The sequence below is a fragment of the Phyllostomus discolor genome, chromosome 5 (genome assembly GCF_004126475.2).
Source record: "Phyllostomus discolor isolate MPI-MPIP mPhyDis1 chromosome 5, mPhyDis1.pri.v3, whole genome shotgun sequence".
NCBI lineage: Eukaryota > Metazoa > Chordata > Mammalia > Chiroptera > Phyllostomidae > Phyllostomus > Phyllostomus discolor.
Window position 1 is genome coordinate 168,855,869 of NC_040907.2, and position 21,968 is coordinate 168,877,836.

A 21,968-nucleotide genomic window follows, 5' to 3' on the forward strand; every position below is an offset into this window, starting at 1 on the left:
TAAACGATGAAACACTTGGGCTCTTGGGAAAGCGGGGTTTTCGGGACTGGAACGTCCCTATGATGGTCGGAGGGCTGCTTCACGATGGACGCAGGGCCGGGAGCGCTCCAGAGCCGGAGCAGGGCTCTCTGTTCCCCCCAGCAGTGGCCGCCCCTGGAGGTTTGAAGGGGCATCTTGACAAGGCTGCTGGTCACGTGGAGGATCGCCAAGTTTCTCCCCAGCCCGAGGTTGGGGAGTGTAAGGGGAGACTTCTGAAGCGCATGCTGTTCTGCAGTGAGGCCTGTTGACACAACAGACCCCTTGGAATCCATCCTCCTAGCAACAGGGCTTAGTACTGTTGCTAGGGCGGGGAAAGTGGGTGGGGGGAGGCAAAGGCACGGGCCAGACGTGGCTGAAGCGAGGGCTCCGAGGGCTGGGTGTGCTTCTCCCGATTTGCAGGAGTGGCTTCCCGAGGAAAGGGGGGCGATCTGTTTTTCCTACTTTCAGCAAATATTTATGAAGTGCTTCCCCGTGCCAGGTGCTATTCTGGGCGTCCACTCTGGGCTCCTGCACCTCATCATTCATAAACGTCTGGCTGTTTTAGTTACATGGAACGTGGCAGGGAGATGGCAGGGACTGCAGGCCTATGCTATTTCCACGGTCTGGTGAGGCTGCACAAGGTAGAGGTCAAGGGCACAGGCTCCAGACCCAGACCATCTTGGTTCAAGCCCTGTTTCTGCCACGTCCAAGCTGTGTGACCCTAGGCAAGTGGCCTGACCTCTCTGTGCTCAGGGATCTTGTCTGTAAAGTAGGGTTGTTGTAAGGATTGAATGAGTGTAAACACGGGAAGCACTGCAGAGTACTTAGCCCACAGAGATTATTTATAATCTTAAGGTTGCTATTGTTGGTACAGCACAGAACGTGCCAGCAGGCATTGGGAGGTCCCTGCTGTTGTGGAAAGGGCACTGGACTGGAAGGCGGGAGACCTGGCCAAGCCACCACACGCCCTGCTTCTCGGCTGGAGAACGGAAAACATTGTCTTATCACCTGTTTAGTTCACTGTGATTTCTACTAAACTTGGAGAAGTGCAATGTGCCATCCCCACGGATAGTGCTATCGCTTTCTTCTAACGCACCCAGATGAGCTAGATAATTTTTGTGTTGGAGGGAGCTGGTGTTCTTCCAGAATAGCTTTCTATTCAGAGGAGGGGCAGGGTGGAAAAGGGAGAAAGGCCCACCCTACTTTCCTCTCCCCAGGCCAATCCGAGCCCACGTCCCATCTCTGCGGCCTGAGGAAGTTCGGTGTGTGGCCCCGCCCCCTTTGCAAAGACCCGCCCCCTGTTCCATCCGTTGCTCGCGTTTGTCTGGCTGTGAGACGTGTCGGTGTCTTTTCCGAATTACTTTACAGTAGCCTTGATCGTGGAATAAAGGGCAGGAGATTCATCTGTTAAATTATTTGTGGAACAATTCACTGCAGATATGGCAGCGGGAAGGGCAGCCCGGCTGCCGAAGGTGTTTGGAGCCGAGGCCTGCGTGGCGGGCGGAGGAGCAGGAACTAGGTCACGGTTTGAAACAGTCAGGGCCCCAATATGAACGTGCCACTCACTCTGCATTGTGATTCCCAAGTTATCATAGGAAGAGTTTGAAATCATGCATCCAAAGGAGTAACATCTTGTAGATGAAGCACCTTCCACGCAAGAGTCAGGAATACTTTGGTGCTCGCATTTGGTGCTTTCAAGCTTGTACCTTCTTGCCCTGCCTGATGTGGCTCAGTGGATTGAGTGCCAGCCTGGGAACCAAAGGGTCACCGGTTCAATTCCCGGTCAGGGCCCGTGCCTGGGTTATGACCAAGTCCCCGGTTGTAGATATGCAGGAGCCAACCAGTTGATACATCTCTCGCTCTTCCATGTTTCTCTCCCACTCTTCCTCCCTCCCTTCCCATCTGTCTCAAAAATAAATAACACATCTCTTTTAAAAATAATAAAGTGTGTACCGTCTTGATACTGTCCTATAGGGATGATTGTCACCCTGGACACAGACTGGGAGACGGAGGCCCTGAGAACAAGGCAGGGGCTGTCATTACAGGGAGTGGCTCAGCCAGCAGGGCGGCCAAGCCCCCCTGGGCCAGCAGCGCCCTCTTAGGTGACGAATCGGCACCAGCCCTCCCTGCCCCCTTCTACACTTTCCCATCGAAGGGCTCGAACATGGGTGCCTTTTCCTGGCTCTGGAGTCAGAGAGAAATGGGCCCATCCAAACTCTCCTGCTGTGTGATCATGGTCACACACTTAACCTCTCACAGCCCTGAAGAGGGGCATGATCAGCACCTTCCTCGTGAGACTGTTGTGAAGATGCAAGGACACACGGTTCATGGCAGGATAGTGGCGCGGCGCCGGCCGCTTAGTAAGCCCTCAGTAAACATCCTCTGTTCTAGCAAAGGTGGACAAAGCTTTGCTAATTGCAGTGTTGTGTTAGCGCTGGAATGTATGGACCCTAGAGAGCTGGGGCATCTTTTATATTTTACCTTCGGGCACAATTGTGTGAACATAAGCCGCCAGCCACTCAGAAAAACGTACCAGATGGGGATACCTCTCATCTGGGCTTTTCTCTCCCTGCGGCTCCACTCTCTCTGCCTGCAGTGACCGGAAACGGGCTGTCAGTGTCTCTGCATTCACAGGCTACCGAACCCGCCACCAGATTCTCCACCCTGTGGTTCTTCAGGATGTCCCAGGAGGACCCGGCTGGACCCGAGTCTTGTGCACACCCTGACGGGTGGGGCCGTAGGGTACCACGGATTGGCGTCTCCATGAGAACCTCTGGAACAGAGGGTAGGGGTGGAAGAGTTCCGTAGAACAGGCAGATCCAGGGCACGGGTGTGTGTTCTTCAGGGAGGGGCCTTCCGAGGCCAGTGCCTGCGTCGGGGAAGATGAAATAAAGGCTAGCCCCTGCTTTGGAAAACACTGCTTGGGATTATAAAGGCCCTTTCCTCATTTCTGGTGTTTAGATTATGCTTGGGTGAGCATCGCTTAAATGGAGGCTTTTAAACATCTCATCTCTTTCTGTCCTGTGATTTGAAGTTTTGACTGTGCTTTATTTTTTGCATCTTGGTTTTAAAAATCAACTCAACCGCAGACAAGCGTGTTGTGGGTTTTTTTTAAAAAAAGATTTTATTTATTTTTAGAGAGGGAAGAGGGAGAGAGAGAGAGAAACATCAATGTGCGGTTGCTGGGGGTTATGGCCTGCAACCCAGGCATGTACCCTGGCTGGGAATCGAACCTGGGACACTTTGGTTTCCAGCCCGTGCTCCATCCACTGAGCTACGCCAGCCAGGGCGTTGTGGGGGTTTTTAAAAAAAAGGTGACCAATTCTTGGAGTACTTAGGACCTCAAAGGGGTGGCCGTATGTTTCCAGGGGCCCATCATTTCCTTCCCTCATTCTTTGCCCCCCTCACCCAGGTTTCCAGGTGATTCTGGGTGTGAAAAGCCACGGCTGGGGGCGGGGGGAGGAACATGTGCCTTCATCTAGCTGGTGACCCAAACAAACTGGGTACTTTGAGATCTGGAGTTAAATACCCCTACTTTCTCCGGGGAGCAGAGGAAGCCCCCAAGGGTGAGGAGGGAGGAGTCCCCAGTCTTGGTTTCTTGGTTTCTTGCTAAAACAGCAGCCCTCCTCAGCGGGAGTCACTTGTTTAACTGTGTTTCTGCCCCATTAGAGGAGAGCAGGGGCCACCTTTGCTCTGCCCACCGTTCGTCCCCAGGCGTAGCTCTGTGCCGGCACGTGGTCGCACTCAGTTGGAGGGTAAAGCCCTCAGCCCGTCTGGCCCTTGAGTGCGGCGGTCCGAGCCCACTGACGCCTGCTTCTGTGCTTGCCGAGATTCCTATTTGACCCTCTTTCCCATTTCTCTTTCCTTGGGCCCAGAGGACTTCGTCCACTCAGAGCCCGGGACCCCTACGACCACCTGGGAATCGCCAGACTACAACAGGGAAGCCGGAGGAGAAGCCCAGGAGCGCTGACCGTGGAGACGTGCCCAGGTAGGCGCCGGGTCCGGAGCCGCGTGGCCAGCTCGCTGCCCGCTCAGCCTTTGCTTTGGAAAACTTACCCCACGACCCATGACGTGCTCCTCAGTGGCGAGGTATTCAGAACAGTGGTTTACAGACCTTTCTGTGGTAGCCCAGACCGGCGTGATTGGAAAATTAACTTCAAAGTTACTGTTTTTCTGCCCCAGAATGAAATGAGTAATTACAGGCTTCCATGCCAGCAACGCTTCAGGTGGCTCGTGGTCACTGTCGGAACTTAAAATAAAAGAGGCGGAAGCTGTTCCAAGGAGCTTCTCAGGGGCATCAGGTCTGTGGCTACGCTGGGGTTGGCTGTGGGGGAGGGAGAAACTGTCCTCTACCCTTCTAGGTTCTTCCCTCTGGTCTAATGAAATCAACCACATTTAACTATTTGCGTACGTACGGGAACCCCACACATGAAAGAGCCAGAGACCACCCCCTGCCCCCCACATGAGAGGTTCCGAGACAGACGGGTAAACTGGGGTGTACCTGGCGTCCTGAGCTAAGGGGGGGAGGTCAGAGCCCTGGGGCCCCAGAGGGGAGGAAGGTCATTGCAGGACGATAACAAAAGCAGATATTCAGTAATTATATGTTCACCCTGCTGTATAGATAGGGCATAAAGAGTTAGCTCAGGTTACAACTCTTATGTTGGGCAAAGCCCTTAATTTGAATTCTTCTAGGTGGTTAAGTGGGGTGAGGGGGGGCAGAAGTTTCTCTTGAGCCCGCAGGGTCTCGATGGCCTTTAGATCAAAATAATCCTCATGCCGAAGTGCCTCATCTCGGGGAGGCCTGCCCTGAACCCCTCCACTGCAGGCACCAGAGGGCGAGACAGAGGGTTCTCAGGTGTGTTGCTCCAGTGACCGGCATCCTCAGGCCCGGGGCGGCGGGCGGATGCATTCCAGAAACCAGCACAGCTGCATGGTTGTGGCGGAATGTGGCCAGGGCAGCCAGTGCCCACGGGTCCGTGGCTCCTCGTTGACCCACACTCAGGTCCCGGCTATTGGGAAGGAGTCCCATAGACTCCTCCCAGGAGGAGTGGGTGCTCAGCACCCACAGTTTTGGGGGCCTTCATAGCAGAGGGCCAGCAGACAGGAACGTTCAGTCCCCAGAAAGGGCACGGGCTAGGGACACTGGAGGCCATTAATAATGGTCAGGGGGTCGAGCGTGTGATCTGATGAGGAAAACCCTCCTGGACAGTTGAGGCCAGGCTGCGGGGAGGCTGTAATTACAAACCTTAAATGAATGAATGAACAGGAGCTCCAAGGAACAAATGTGAACAATGGAGTGATAGCCCCCACCCCCACCCCTGCCATAGATAATAGACAGTGAGACTTTGGGTCATGAATGCTTTGCAATAGCTTTTTAGCTTAAGAGTTGAAGCTCCATTTGTTGCTTTGGCTTCCCACTGTGGCTGGTCATGGGTGAGTGAGAGTGACCCCTGGTGGCAGGAATCTTTGTGCCTGGCTTGTCTTTTCTGGGTGGGGTTTCTAGAGGAGGCCCTCTGACCCTCTGGGTGTGAACCTCTGAGTTCTCTAGGGCACAGGCAATCAGATGGGGCAGAATCAGAGAACATGCCCTTGGTCAACACCTGTGACCTCTGTTCTACTTGCACAAACTTTTTATCAGGGTAACTCCGGACCAAAGATTTTAATATTCGGTTCTTATAAGACCAGTTGACAGGTCTCTCTCTACCGGCTCCGAGTGGTCATGGAATTAATGGGTGGCTGGATCTGTTCTGGAAATCTACACAAGCAAAGTCACAGCTGGCCGTCTGTGTGAGGCTCTGGGATAAGAGGCTTGCAGATTATTTGGGCCTGGATCACAGCTGGACAGAGGACAAACAGCCCCACAGAGGTCTTTTGTGTCCTATTCCTCACTCAGCTTTAGTCAATTAGGATCTTCCCCTTGAAGGACTGCCCCTCAGGGACATGCGCACTGAGCATAAAAGGCGGTGTGTTCTAAAAGCAAGCCCAAAGAAGCAACTCACTGTTCACGATTGCAAACACAACTCTCCTCCATACATGTCGGAGTATTGGCTCTGCAGGGCCTGGGCTCACTAACAGGGCTCTGGCTCTCCAGGGTCCGGAGTTCGCTGGGGGGTCAGGGCGTCTGGAGGAAGAGAGAATGGGCATGGGCTCCTGGTGCCGCTCCGGTGGCGGGGCGGGGGGGGGGGCCCGCCCTTGCATCTACAGTAACGATGAAAACGGCACTTGTCACTTTGCAGACGGACACCAGATAGTATGCCAAGTGCTCGATATGCACAAAATAAACATTTCTTTTCATTTACTCCGTTCATTCCTGACTCCGTGTGCTTACTCAGCCAGGCGGCTGGGAATGCCGTGTCAGCTATCGGTGACTCCCCTCCCCCCACCTGGTGTATTGAGCTGTCACCTGTCTGCCCCACCGCATCCCCACTGAGATGCCCGCTGGTCCAGGCCACACTGCCCATCATGCCCTATGACTGCACTCCTTTCATGCCACACTTGGCCCGCGGGACCCTTTGGTGAGGCTGGGGGCCCCAGGGCCATTCCCTTAGGCCCTGGGTGCTGCGTGTCCAGCCCTACAAGCCCGAGGACTCGGTCAGACATTGCTCACTCTCTAAGGCCCTTCCCTGCTCTCTCCCCATTGAGCTCCAATGCATCTGTCTCCTCCCTTTGCCGCATCAGGCCACCAGCGTTGTCTACACAAAGGATGTGTTACAGGCTGGGACAAAAAGTGGGAGAGAAAGTGGGAGGAGCCTTGGCCTCAGACGGTCCTGCTTCCCCCTTGTAAAATCTCCAGAGAGAAAGCGCAGTGGCTCCTGCCGGAGCTGGAGGCAAGGAAAGAACACAGAGAGAGCAAGGCCGACGTCAGTACTGCCCAGGAACGTCCCTCTGCACGGGCGAGACCTCCATGCTACGGTTGGGGAAACTGAGGCTTGGAGCTCTGTGTTATCCATGCCCTAGCGGTAGAAAGTCCATTGTTTCCCCCACAGGCTCTTCCTCCCTCCGAACTACACTAGAACTTGATGCATCCCCAAAGGGGTAAATCTTTGATCTGATCACAGAGCCCCACCAGTTCAACTGCCTTGCCTCCTAGTTGCCACATGGTGTCGCTGTGGTAACTTAGCCCTGCATTGGCCAAACCCCAGCAGAGGCTGGGGGGGACCTCCCTGCCCTCCTAGGACCAAGCTTAACCCCGGGTTGCACCTCTTACTGCCCAGCAGTGCCCACTCCTGAGCGCAGCGGCCCTGGATACCTGCATCCAGACTGGTTCCAGGTCCACCGCCCACCATCCTGTGGAGACTCCCTTCCCCTCCTGGGGCACCAACAACCAGGGATGGGCAGCCCTGCCCTCCCAAACCCTCGAAACACAACAGATCTTATCATGCAAACTTTTTGCAGGTCATGGAGCTGTTAGGTTGCCCCACAGGGAATCAGGTACCAGATTGCCGGGTGGTAGCCGCTCCTGTGCTGCAACATTGTGCCTGCTCACTGGTCCAAGGAAAGCTGTAGGCAGTACTTCTGAGATGATGGACTTTTCCGGTGAATTTCTGGCACCCTTGTCACTGAAGAAGGAGGGATGGGAACTCAACAGCCTAGAGTCTTAGCTGTCATGCCTGGCTCTTCACCTACCAGGCGGGTTAAAACAGATCGTGGGGCTCTCCTCCAGATTCTGAGTCGGTAGGGCTGGGCTGGGGCCCGAGAACGAGCATTTATAACAAGTTCCCAGGTGACACAGGCACTGCTGACCTGGGACCATGCTCGGGAACTGCTGCGTGAGGGACACAGGCTCAGTGACACTGGAGATGAGAAGAAGTGGCCTTCTGTGAGGGCTGGGCTGGACTGGGCAAGGAGACGCTCTCGGCAGGCATGGGGAGCTGGGACCGAAGGGGACTGCCCCAGAGGCATCTGGGTAGGGGCGGGATTCCTGAACTGGAGCTCTGCGGCTGCACGGGGAGTGAGCCTGGACCAGAGCGGTGGGTGTTGACTACACACAAAACCGGGGGACTGAGCCAGGTGGAGGAGCCCTTGGAGGTCAGGTTAGAGGCTGAGACGTATGCTGCCAGTGACAGGAAGTGGGGAAGCGCTCTGCGGTGGGTTGGTCTGTATTTAAACAAGGGTTCACGCATGCAAGGAAATCACCCAGAAGATGAGTTCAGGGGCTCCAACCTGTGCACCGAAGGGGGAGGCTGGGAGGGCAGGAAGGGTGGTGGTCCGGGGACAATTCCCAGGTAGAACCCGCAGAACGGGGTGAGTTCCAATCATCTGCACAAGCTGTGCCCAGATGGGGCGGTGCATTGCAGTGGTCTTATACCTGTCACTTCAAAACTCCATTGAGAGCGTGGGAATGGGTCAGGGTTGGGGGGAAGGAGAGCAAGTGAAATCAGACAGGGCAGGGTTTTCCACTCTCCCTGAATCATGAGATTTACGTGAATGTTAGTTGTAGATACAAATCCCCAGGCCCCATCCTACTCCTTCTGAGTCAGAATCGTTAGGTGGGGGGCTTGGAAACTGTGTTTTCGACAAGCACCCCGGCGACCCCTTTGAGCAGGGAAACTTGTGAAATTCTGATCTGTTTCTACGTCCACCTTATCACCAGCTAAAATACCCTGTGGCCAAGGCTCAAGGGTATGATCCAGTGGGTTTGGGGTGAGACCAAACATCTGTTTTTTAATAAAAAGCCCATGTGATTCTTATGAAAAGTTTGGGAAACACAGACCCACGTTACCTTCAGGTCAGTAACCATAGCTGACTTCCGTTTGTATTTCTGTGAACTTTAAAATGTCTCCGAACTTGGGGATCATTAACATCCATGAGACCCCTGTCCCCTCCCTTCTGTCCTCCATTTCTGCTTTTGACAAATATCTGTTGGGCATCTGTTCTGGGCCTGATGCTGTGCTGGCTGCGGGGGACACAGCCCCCAGCAGGAGCCTGGGGGACTCTGCTCCAGTGGACAAGTGGGTTGTAGGGAGGAAGTCAGACTTGGAAGGAGGAAACGAAAGAGGAGACACTTTCAGGTAATGTCAGGGCTCCAAAAGACACCCAGTGGGTCTTGTGATCGACAGTAACAGAGAAGGGAGTGGCCAGTTCAGAACGGGTTAGTGGTTCTCCAAGGGAGGGTTCCCGACTGATGGGCAAGCCTAGTGTCTGCTGGGAACTTATCAGAATTGCCAGTCTTGCGCCCCACCCCGACTCCCTGGATCAGAAACCCTGGGGCATGGGGGCAACCATCTGTGTTTCCCCGAGCCCTCCGGGGACTCTGGTGCCGCTGGATGAGATGCTCCGGGAAGGAGGGGGTGTTGAACTGAGTTGGGAATGATGAGGAGGCGGGCGTCGGGAGATGAGGTTGGGGACAAGCAGGGCACAGGGCTTGGGGTGGGAGTGAATTTGGTGTTAGACTCGGGGAGACGGAGGATGTAGGGAGAGGTGCGGAGGACGGCGGGGCCTCGGAGGCCGTGGAGAGAAATTCGGGTTCAGGTGACATGCACCGATACGTGCTCTCATAGGGCCTCTCTGGCTGCTGGTGGACAGTGCAAGGGGGCGAGACTGGAGGCCAGGAGGTCAGGGAAGAGGCCGCTGCAGGCCCCGGGCGGGTGAGAGGGGCGCCTCGACCCAGGGCAGGCTTTTTCAGTCTTATTTTCATGGTCTCTCCCCCCACCTCCCTCTCCCACCCCAGGAACCTCTGTAGACATTTTATTACCAATTGCCCACTCCTCCCCAATAAATGTCATTACCATTGATATACATACAGCACATGCTTACATACTGTGGTCTTTGGACCAGACATTCCCACTACCATAGCTAAGACTTTTCACCTCTCGGGAGCCAGTTTTCGCCCGTCTGGGGAGAAACAGTGATGCAGGCAGTGACGGCGATGGCACAGGGGGGAACAGTGATGGCGGAGAAACCAGGGTAGCCTGAATATTTGGGGCACTGGGAGCTAGAGAAGCCAGGACTTGCTGATGAATGAATTTAAAAGGAGGGAGAGAGGGCTCAGGGGAGATTCCTGAGCCTCTGGCGTGGGCCATGGAGTAGACGGGACCGCTCGCCGACACAGGGAGCGTGGGATGAACAAGGTCTGTCTGCCGAGCTCCGTGGCCACAAATGCAGGGTCTGGGGGGAAATCCTTTTGGAGCCAGGCGAGGCAGGCCAGACAGAGCGCTGGCTGTCAGGAACTCAGTCCCATCCTGGGGGACCCTGAAGAGGGGGACTGGGTTGAGAGAAAAGCCGGGTGCCTTTGGTGCTTCGGGGACAGCTTATTTCCTGCCACACACCTAGCACCTCAAACCCCTGAACGTACCTCATCGTCCTTTGGGGTGGGGGCAGGCAGGCTTCGCAGTCCCTCTAGCAAGCATGTACCGCACACAGCCCACCCCAGGTGGGGGTCTGGGCCCAAGGCTGGGGCCCAGCAAGGAGCAGGAGATGTGGATCCGGTACAGAGAGAGCCATATACACAAATAATTCTAGAATGAGCCGAGTGCCGTGGGCAGGCTCCAGGGGCACGCAGGGGCACGGGAGGGACCGGCTGTGCTGAGGGAGGAAGCGGCTCCCAAACTGAGTGGAAGACGGGGACTGCGGAGGAGAGCGGGCAGCTCCAGGCGGAGGGGACCGCTGGAGTCGTCCCGGCGCTGCGGGAAGCAGCGTTTGGGGAGGACTAGACCTACTGGCCTCTCAACCGGGAAATGTCAGCGCTTCTTTGAATACAGGAAATAGGCGATGTAGCGTGTTTATTAAGCTCAACCTCTCGGCCTTTTGAAAAGATGAATTTAGAACAAAAATTCCATGGTGCTTGGGTAGCAGCGGATTGGGGAAGGAAGAAAAATGGTTAGAAAATAATGAAGTAGTGGGCTTGCCCCCCTGTCCCCCCACCGGTCATTTTAGGGGGTCATCTACGGCATTCAGCTCATTCTAGAATTGCTTGTTTATATGTCTCTCCCTATACTGGATGCACATTTTAGTCTTGTGGCCTTAAATCTGCCTAATGTTGGCCCCTGGTCCTGGGGCCTCACCCATCACCTCGCCGAGAGGCTCCGTGTAGCTGGGTGTGGGTGATGGAGGGGCCACGTGAGGGAACCCGGGGTCAGAGAGGTTAAGGAGCCTGCCCCCCGTCATGCAGGCCAGCACCCAGCTTGGTCTGAAGCCACCGGAAGCGCCGGCTATAACTGTCTCCTCGAGCTCTCACAGGTGTGTGAAAATATTTGCGCTGTGGTTTCATAATTAGAAAGCAAACCGCCGTCTGTCCTTAAAGTTTCATTTCCCTCTAAACAAGGTCAGTTCTCAGACCCAGAAAAAAAGAAAAATAAAAAAGAAGGCTGGTGTGGCTCAGTTGTTTGGAGCATCGTCCGTAGACTGAAAGGTTGTGGGTTCGATCCCCAGTCAGGGCACATACCCAAGTTGCAGGTTCAATCCCCAGTCAGGGCATATATGGAAGGCAACCAATCGAGGTCTCTCTCTCTCTTTCCTCCTTCCCCCTTCCCCCCTCTTTCTCCCCCTCTCCCCCCTTCCTTTCCCTCTAAAAGCAATGAAAACATGTCCTCAGGCTCTGGCTGGTGTGGCTCAGTGGACTGAGTGCTGGCCTCCAAACCAAAGCGTTACCAGTTCGATCCCTGGTCAGGACACATGCCTGGGTTGCAGGCCAGGTCCCCAGTGGGGGGCACGCGAGAGGCAACCACGCCTTGATGTTTCTCTCCCTCTCTTTCTCCTCCCTTCCTCTCTGTTTTTTTAAAAAAATGAAATCTAAAAGAAACGTTTTAGAAAATGACCTCAGGTGAGGATAAAAAAACAAAAACAAAAAAGATCTGATGAGTTTCGTGAGCAGCACTGGGGCCAGCTCTTCGTGGCTGAGCCCTGTGTGCTAAGCCGCAGCCTTCTGTCCCTTCCCAACAAACCTCTGTGACAGCCGGGCCTGTTTGCACGCTCCAGCTGGGGCAGGGCGTGGCCCGCAGGGCCGGGTGCAGCCTCCGCCGCCCGGCCCCGCTTCTGACTCACTGTTTGTCTCCTGCTGGAGGCCCACACCCAGAGGGGAGCGGGAGGTGGGGAGGGACGGAGCAAGGGCCCCACTCCGACACCGGCCGGGAAAGAGGGTCAGGTGCTGAATCAGGTGTGTGTCCGCTCTCCGCTCATCCGGTTTCAACAGAACATTCAAGGAAAGAGGCGTATTTTTCCATTCGGAGATAATGCCCATTGACTGTAACCACTGGGAACACGGACACAAGTGGGAAGGAGAGGGAGAAAATCACCGATTCTCCCACCTCTTACGGAAAACTGCTCTTAAAATGTTAGTGTTTTCCTCAAACTTTTCTGTTTTCCTAGTTCTTTAATGAGTGTGAGATAACTGTGTGTGTATATACACCCTTATAAATCCTTAAATATAAAACACATGAGAATAAAATATATTATCCTATATGCTGCATTATGTACAAAAGTATAAAAATCTATGACTAAATAATGAATAGACTATTTTTAGAGCAGTTTCAGGTTTACAGAAAAATCGGGCCGGACGGAGGACTCCCATGTACCTCTCCCTCTGCGGTGCTCCGTTTTCTGTGTCACGAACACTTCGCATTGCTGTGGGGCGTTTGTTACAATTAACGAACCCATATGGGCACACCACTGCGGGCTGAAATCTACAGTCACCACTAAGGTTCGCCCTCGTGGTGCGCGTTCTGTGGGTGACAGATGCCTGACCCACGTATCCGCCGTTACGTTGTCAGACGGGATAGCCTCACCGTTCTAAAACCCCCTGCGCGGCCCTTGTGCGCCCTCTCTGCGTTCCCCCACCCCCGTCACCCCTGGCAACACTGACCTTTTCATGGTCTCCACGGTTTCTTTTTTTCCTTCTGTTATCTTTTCTTTATCAGTATAAAATACGTACTGTTAGCCCTGGCTGGCGTAGCTCAGTGGATTGAGCGCGGGCTGCGAACCAAAGTGTCACAGGTTTGATTCCCAGTCAGGACACATGTCTGGGTTGCAGGCCATGACCCCCAGCAATCTCACATTGATGTTTCTCTATCTATCTCTAAAAATAAATAAATAAAATCTTTAAAAAAATACATACGGTTAGAGCATGAACCTGAGAACCTCGAGGAGGGCCCCCACCCCCACATACCTGTGCGATCACACCTGGCTCCGAGGCAGGGCCCGCCCCCACGGGCTGCAACTCCCCTGACTCTCACCGCCACGGACTAGGGCTGCCTGTTCTCGAACTTCGAACTTCGTGTAAATGGGATTAAACAGTGTATATTCTAGTTCCTTTTATATACTACTCCTTGTTGTTTTTTTAACAATTATTTTTATTGTGATAAAAAATTGCATAACATAATGTTTACCTTCTCAACTAACTCTCAGGACAATCCAGTAGTATTAAGTATATTCATGTGGAACAACCAATGTTCCCATAGTTTCTTAAGGGAGGAGCTATGGTCATTGATTTGAGACCTTCCTTTTTGTCTTTAAAGATTTTATTTATTTATTTTTAGAGAAAAGGGAAGAGAGGGAGAGAAACATCAGTGTGTGGTTGCCTCTCGTGCCCTCTGTACTGAGGACCTGGCCCGCAACCCAGGCATGTGCCGTGACTGGGAATCGAACCAGCGACCCTGTGGTTCTCAGACCTGCACTCAGTCCACTGAGCCACACCAGCCAGGGCGAGACCTTCTTTTTTAATATGGATGTTTTAGTTTATTGAAAGGGATTCTAAGTCCTGCACCTGACACACTTTGATATTTGTGTTTTTATTTTAATTTGGTTCACACACTTTCTAATTTTCCTTTTAATTTCTTCTTTGGCTCACAGGCTCTTTAGAAGTGTGTTATTTAGTTTCCAAATAGATTTTCCAGACAGTTTTCTGTCACTGATTTCTAATTTAATTCCATGGTAACCAGATAAAATGTACTTTGAGTGATTTAAATCTTTTTGAATTCAGTGAGACATTTTTATGTGTGGGCTATGACCTGTTTTCTAAGTGTCCCTCTGCACTCGAAAAGAATGCCGCTCTGCCACTGCGGGGGAGCGGTTACTAAATGCCGGTTAGGGCGTGTTGGCTAAAGTGTTGTTCAGATCTTCTGCATCCCTACCGATTTCCTATCACTCAGCCGTCGATCAGTGAAAAAGGGATGTGGAACTACCAGGTTGTACGTGTGGATGTGTCGGCTTCTCCTTTAATCCGTCTTGCTTCAGTGACTTTGAGACTCCGCTATGAGATGAACTTTTAGGACGTCTGTGTTCTGGTGACGCACGGAACCCTCTCTCGCTGTGTGACCCTCCGTGAGCCTGGTCCTGGTCTCCGCTCCAGAACCCTCTTTGTCTGATAGGGTACGGACACAACAGGTTTCTGTTGATCAGGGTTATCATGTTTATCTTTTTTTCCAATCTGTTACTTTTAACCCATTTATGCCTTCTAAGCAAAATTTGAAGCTCACCTTTCTTGTAGGTGCTTCGAAGCTCAAGGTCGGAGCTTGCATTTTTAATCCACTGTGAGTATCTCTGCATTTTAACTGGAGTGTTTGTAACATCTACGTTTAATGTGATTATTACCACGGTTGGTTTAAATCTACCAGTTGGTATTTATTTTTTCTGTCCATCTCTTTTTTGTTCCTAACTTCCTCTTTTTGTGCCTTTTTTTGGGGAGGACATCATCATTTTTATGATTCTACTTTATCTCCCTTTTGACTTATTACTAGAACTATCTGTATTATTTGAGGTGGCTGCTTTGGGATCTGTAACTTGCATCTTTGAGGCATCACACCCCACTGTCACGAGATACTGTATCATTTTGTGTGGATAAAGAAGGCCTACCACGGAGTCCCGCCACAGCCCTCCTGCAGCCGCCACACATTCTGTTTGCTCCGTACGGTGCGAATCCAGTTTCTCTTCTTTTTGCTTTGTATAGCCCCTCATCTTTTAAAAAGATTTAAATAATAAGGAAAAAAACTTTATGTTTACCTGCATAACTACCATTTCTGGTGGGTTTTTTTATGTCGATCCCAATGGCCATCGGTTATTCTTTTCTTTCGGCTTGAAGGATTTCCTTCCGCGTTTCTTGGAATGTCAGTTTGCGGGTGATGAAGTCTTTCTGTGTAGCTGGAGAGAGTCTTCACTTCACCTGGGCCTTAGAAAGACATCCTCACTGGGCAAAGACTTCTAGACCAGCAGGTGACGTTTTCCTTTGTTTACTTTAAAGATACCGCCCCACTCAGTTCCAGCTTGCATCGTTCCCCACAAACAAATCTGATTTCACCCTTCCTTTTGTCCTTTGGTCTTTCTTCCTCTGGCTGCTTCTGACCTTCTGTCAGTTTGAAACATGTTGGTGTATGATGTGATTTGGTGTATGTTTCGTTTTGTTTCTTGGTCTTGGAGCTGGATTCTTGGATCCGTGGGCTTCCCGTTTACATCATATTTGGAGACCTTTCAGCCATTATGTTTTCGTAGAGTTTTTAAATCCCCTCTCCTTTGGGGATGTTAATTACAACATTCAGCTGCTTGGAGTTGGCCCACAAATCCCGGATGCCGTTTAACTTTTTTTTTTCAGTCTTTTTCTCTCTGTTTCACGTCAGAGAGTGTCTGTTGCTAGGTCTTAACATTCACTAGTCTCTTTCTCTGTAATGACTAATCTGTTGTTAATCCCACCCCAGAGTGGGTTTCCTTTTGGACACTGCAGTCCTCATCTCCGGACTTGGATTTGTGTCTTTTATATGCCTTCCCTGTCAGTACCTAACGTGCTCACTCTTTCCTCCACCCTCCTGCACAGATGGAACACAGTTACAGCCGTTTGCAAGAGGGGCGTGCGCACCAATTCTGTCGCCTGCCTAATTTCTGGCTTGGCTTCGATTCCCTGAGTTTTCTTTCCATTATGGGTCCCATTTTCCTGCTTCTTGGCACGCCAGACACTGTGGAGTTTATGCTTTTGGGTTCTGGATATTTCTGTATCTCTATAAATATTCTTGAACTTTGCTCTGGGATGCAGTTACTTGGAACTGCTGAATCCTTTGGTTTTTTTGCTTCTAAGCTTTGTCAGGTGGCACCACAGCGGTGCTTAGTCCAAGGTTGATGGTCTCCTCCGTGGAGGCCAGACTCTCCTTCGTGCTCTAGCAAGTGTCCCACGCCTTAGGAGGTTTTCTGCGCTGGTTGGAAGTGCGAACCACTCCCAGCCCTTTGTGAGTTTCAAGAATTCTTCCCTATAAGCCTTCTGGGCGGTTTGCTCCTAGACTCGGTGGTTTCTGCACATGCATGTACCAGCTGCTACTTTGCACATCTCCTGCGTCCTCTTTGTCTGGGTTTGTTTTCTCTGGTTGGGACCCTCAGGACCTCCAGCTGCCTGGGTCTCCCTGGATGCCCAGCTCTGTCTCTCCCACAAGTCAGAGGGACTGTCAGGTCGCAGCCGGGTCCCGCCTCCCTGGGCCACGCCCCTCAGACCTTACTCTGAGCAGCACCAGGGCTTACTCTGCTGCGTCCTGTCACTGTCACCAGGACCATTGGCTTTCATTTTCTGGGTCTCCTGTTGGACTTCACAATCTCTTATATGATGCTTTCCCATCCAGGCTCTCTGGAAACATCAAAAAACATCCTATCAAATTTCTTCCTCTGGTTTTAAATGGAAATGTAGCACATCACCTGGCATTTATTTTGGGAGAGGTGAGGAGACCCTTCTAGAAACAAATACTAACAAGAGAGAAGATGCCGGGGGTGAGAACTGTTTTTCTTTCTCATCAAAAGCAGCTTGTCTCACGCGCTGGCAGTCTCTTGTCTTGTACGGGCTCAGATGCTCGCCGTGACGGCAGTTACCTTTGCCAGGTTCCCCCTGCAGCCGTGGGACTGCTGGGAGGGGCTGGAATGCTTTCTGTGTCTTTAACGTTGAGTCAGCTTCGGTAACTTGTCGACTCCTCCCCTCTCCACCCCCTCATTTAGGTCAGTGGGTGACAGAGGCAAATCTCAGTGGAACAGGCTGGTGACTGGCACTTACTCTAACCACGTAGCCACATTTAAGAAACCCGTAGCCACATTTTTGAGCTCAGTCCACATGAGCTGAGTCTCACAGGTGACACGGGTGACATCTTATTGTTCAGTGAGTGGCCCAAATTCTCTGAAAGATTTTTTTTCAATTTCTTCTTTTTTGATTGTCTGATTTATTTATGTTTAGAGAGAGAGGAAGGGAGGGACAAAGAGAGGGAGAGAAACATCCACGTGCAAGAGAGACATCAATCAGCTGCCTCTCGCACGCCTCCAACTGGGGATCTAGCCTGCAACCCAGGCATTTACCCCGACCAGGAATCGAACTAGCGAACTTTTGGTTCATGGGCCAGCACTCAGTCCACTGAGCCCCACCAGCCAGAGCTCTGGAAGATTTTTTTAGTCGTGAAGGGCATTTCACTATGTCCCCTACTTTGTACTGTATTGACTAAGGCAGGAAAATGATTTTAATACGTGTCGGAAGTCCTATCAAGAAGGAATATAACAAGTGTATGTTTACCACTCTCTCTTCTTTCTTGGCGTCAAAAGAAAAGAAACATGTCCTCATACTCCAAGCACACAAGCAAAACTCTTGTTTGCATTTTTCCACAGACAGCTAGTGGGATTTAACTTAAAATTAAGGAAATATTAATACTCGGGTAAATATTCTATCAAGTTCCTTAACTTGAGCTTATTAGCGTTTTAAAGGGTTTTTTTTTCACGTGAGTAAAAACAGATTTCTCCTCTAATGGGATGGTAGGGTTACATTTGGTGGTCGATTATTAAGAAACGTCCAAATGATCAGAAGTAATCATGTTAGAAGCGTGTTTCAGTGGACCAGCATTTCACTGTGACGGGTAGTCTCAGTGCCCCTGAAGGACAACGACAGGCAGGGATGAGGCGCCATGAGAGGCGGAGCTTGTGCTGGCTGTGGGAACCCTCCTGCACGACAGCCCACCAGCCCCCGCCAGCCCCCGCCAGCCTGAACTATTCTGAAAAACTGATTATCCTGCTGCTTCTCAGGACCCCATGAGGGGGCTGCCAGAAACGTGTTAGAAGGCAGTTGTGAAATATTTTTTTGGATTTCAGTCCTCCGCTATGCTGAATGGCAGATTCTCGTGCATGGACTGACACCTTGACCTTGAAGTCATATAAAAGTTCTTGTGGCAAAGTATAGGCTGAATATTGAGGATACTTTGGTGTTTCATGCACTACACCCCCCCATGTACCTTTCTCCCCAGGAACTCTTTATTTTTTTAATAAAGATTTTATTTCTTAGCCCTGGCTGGCGTAGCTTAGTGGCTTGAGCACGGGCTGGGAACCAAAGTGTCCCAGGTTCGATTCCCAGCCAGGGTACATTCCTGGGTTGTAGGCCATAACCCCCAGCAACCGCACATTGATGTTTCTCTCTCCCTCTCTCTCTCCCCCTCCCTTCCCCCCTCCCTAAAAATAAATAAATAAAATCTTAAAAAAAAGATAAATAAAATCTTTAAAAAAAGATTTTATTTCTTTACTTTTTAGAGAGAGGGGAAGGGAGGGAGAAAGAGAGGGAGAGAAATGTCAGTGTGTGAGAGATACCTTGGTTGGTTGTCTCTTGTGCGCCCCCTACTGGGGACCCAGCCTGCAACCCAGGCTTGTGCCCTGACTGTGAATTGAACTGGTGACCTATTGGTTCACAGGCCGGCGCTCAACCCACTGAGCCACACCAGCCAGGGCCCCAGTAGCTCTTTAGAACCTACCAACAGTTTCTTTTTTTCTCTATTGCTTAGGTTGCTCAAGCACTTTGGTCTTCGTGGGTTTTGGTTTGTTGGTTGGTCTCCTATTACAGAATGAGCATGGAAACAAGAGTTAAAACTGGATTGAAAAGACAAAGCTGAGTCCGGCAGGGCTGCTGAGGTCAGTGGGCTCCCTGGCGTCGTGCAGGGAGCCTGGCACAGCCTCGTTAGGCCCACGCACGTGGACAGGACCCAATCTGTGAGGCTCGCCAGGAAGTGTCTGAGGAAGGTGCCTTTCCACGTGAAATACCCCCCAAAGGCTGAGAAACCATGGCAGCGTCCAGTCCATCTCCTTCGTAACCTGAGAACTCCTTCCTCTGCACGGGTCATTCAGAAAATACTTTGCTTTTCCAAGGTCTCCGGAGTAGGAGACGCCTCCCCCAGTGAGGGTCCCCGACAAGCACCCTATCCAGTCAGACGTTCACGCAGTCCAGGTTTGCTCCCTGCCGGGCACTGGGATATAGGACAAGACCCAGTGGGGGAAGAGGTCATCCACCCGTGGTGATGGCAGCTGTGACGAGCGTCATCCCCAGGCGGGCCTGCAAAAGGAGCTCGGGTCCGAGAAGCCAGGCCAGGGAGCTTTGCTGAGAGGTGGAGACTGGGGCTGAGATGAGCTGGGGATGGGGGAGGACCCCAGGCTCCAGGCAGAGGCAGGATGGGGAGTTCTGTGCTGGCCGAGGCAGGAAAGGTGGGCTGCTGGCCCAGCTTCTACCTAACGGGGTGAGGCCACCGGAGAGTTCCGCACCCCCACCGTGCAGGGAGTGGCTTTGGTTTCTAAGCCGTTGCTGCTCTAGTGGCCACCTGGAGACCAGAATGAAGAAAGGGGGCTGGAGTGGATGGGAGAACGGGGCAGCTGCAGCCATCCCGCAGAGCCACAGGCAGCAAGTGCAGGGAAGTGGGCGGTGGCGGGGCCCTGGAGCGGGCAGCGTGGGGCTCCATCTTGCATGGCAAAGTGACCCTGCGACCCCAGGTCTGGTCTTGAGCCGCTCTAGAAATACTTCGTTGTGTGTGCAAGAGGAGGGACGTCCTCCCTCTGCTGGGGCACCGTGTGGATTAAATGCAGTCATAACTGAATCATGCTTCCCACGGACCCGACCTCAGTAAATGTTCAGTGAGCAAGAACGCTCCATCTTGCCAATGGTGCGTCCTGGACCTGTTGGTCTCCGAGCCTGGCAGTGCGGGGCCAAGCTCATTTTATTTCCCTCAGCTGGCCTCCTTCCCCTCTGTGCGTGTTCCTAGTCTGCTGGCGTGTTGGGTTCAGGACTGCGGCGCACTTAGGGTATCTCCTCTGGATGTGACTGTCTCCCGCTGGGCAGTGGGCAGGGCCTTTTCTGCTTCCCCACGTGTGCTTGGAACTGTGCTGCAGCAAATCACCCCCCTCCCCGGGTCTGCACCCCACGCCTCCCCTTTGTCGGGCTGGGGGTGTCCGCCCCACACCAAGGCGGCTGCTGTTGGGGTGCCCTCCTGACCTCGAGACAAAGGCAGCGCCCTTCTGAGGCTGAAAGCCTTCCATTGAGAGGCCAGCCCACGAGAGCACGCCTTTGAATCCCGAACAGAGCCGGCATCCCACACACTCTGACTCAGTCTTGGAGCATAAAAGGACATGACGTGAGCTTTGATTAATGAGGAGCCCTGAACAGACCCGTTCTCAGAACTTTTCCTGCCCTGAGGCACATCGACTCCTGCGAGTGGCTTCCGACGATGGGTGATCAAAGGGGCTGGTGCTGCTCAGCTTCCACTAAACAAACCAAAGGCCGGATTGTGTTTGAGAAGAGAGTGCCTCACGCTCAGTGGGGTGTCTGGTCCTGGGTGCTCTGGGATAAGACCCACAAGTTTTCAAGGTTTCCACATCCAGTGAATTTATCATCTTGTCTCTGGACGGTGAAGGCACACTTCCCCTAAGCTGGCCGGTCCTGCCCGAGGTGGGGGCAAGGAAGCAGCTTTGGCTGTTTTACTACCAGACGGCGTTCTGCGCTCCTTGAACAAGCAAGCAGATGTAAAAAAAAAAATAGGAGGGCTCCATCTGGGAACGACACACCACTCATCTCCCCAACTACTAAGTCGTTCGACCCCCTAGCGAATGGCCCAGACACAACAAAGTTCAAGTGCTCGTTCTAGAAAAGTCCATTGAGCCAATGGCCTCACAGGTTGTGACCTTCTTAAACCTCGTGCTTTCCAGATGGCCAGGCCTGGCTCCTTAACTGCCCCCCACCCCCCCGCACCAGCCAGCACTGGGCCAGGGCTCTCCACGGGGACTTCTGGCCTCGTGACCATCTGGGAGTTGGAGGATTGCATATAACTTACCCTCTGAGTTCTCTCTTCTTTGCGCTTGCCAGCTCTGCTTTGGGGTGAGGCAGTGACAATCTGGTTGAGACACTAGCCAGCTCTCTCTGGGCCCACCTGAAATCTTTCCAGTGCCCCAGGCGCACTGTCCTCAGGTCATGGACTAGGATGGCCAGTGTAGCTGCGAGGTGCACACACCCCTACCAGGATGTCGGCTGACGTCACATGCATCTCATCATAGGTGAGGGGCGTGGCGAGAGGCGGGACTGCAGGCGGGTCGAGAGCCTCTTCCCCTCTGTCTCAGCCGGTTCAGGCTGCTGTCACAGAGATGCCGTAGACTGGGACTCAAACAACAGACATTTATTTCTGCCTCTTCTGGAGGCTGGAGGTGCAAGGTCAAGGCAGCCGCAGATTCTGTGTCTGGTGAGAGGCAGCCCCCTAGTCCCTAGATATCTTCGCTTGTGTCCTCACGTGGTAGGGGGAGCCAGGGGGCTCTCTGGGGTCCCTTTAGTGAGAACACTAATCTCATTTGTGAGGGCTCCACTCTCCTGACCTCATCACTTTCCAAAGGCCCCACCTCCTCATATCATTGCCTTGGGATTAGGTTTCGATGGAGGAATTTGGGGACGCAAGCTCAGCGGCCCCCCTTGGAAGGTTTTACTCCTGGAGGCGGCACGGAGGGAATAAGATGGCGGCCGATCAGATCAGATCCGAGCTCAACCTCTCTGTTCTCCGTGGTTCTTGCCTGCAAAACGGGGGCAATGATTGCCACCTCACACGGTGGTCGGCAGGGTTCAGTGAGGCAACCCGTGCAAAGCCTTGATGTCTAACGGATTTCATCCTTTATTATTTTCCCACCTTTTCATTGTGGGAGGCCACACACCTCAAACATGTGGGAAGGACAGCACAATCAATCTCCTTGTACCTACTGTATCCGTCTGCTCAGGCTGCCAT

At 52.6% G+C, this 21,968-nt stretch overlaps 1 protein-coding gene across 1 annotated transcript in view; it reads left to right on the top strand.

Annotated features, from left to right (window-relative positions):
• Positions 1–21,968, top strand: part of TACC2 (transforming acidic coiled-coil containing protein 2) — a 166,591-nt gene that overhangs the window by 15,179 nt on the left and 129,444 nt on the right. Inside the window, exon 3 of the mRNA XM_036027415.1 lies at positions 3,894–4,006. Coding sequence (XP_035883308.1) covers positions 3,894–4,006 — 113 coding nt within the window. The remainder of the gene's footprint in view (positions 1–3,893; positions 4,007–21,968) is intronic.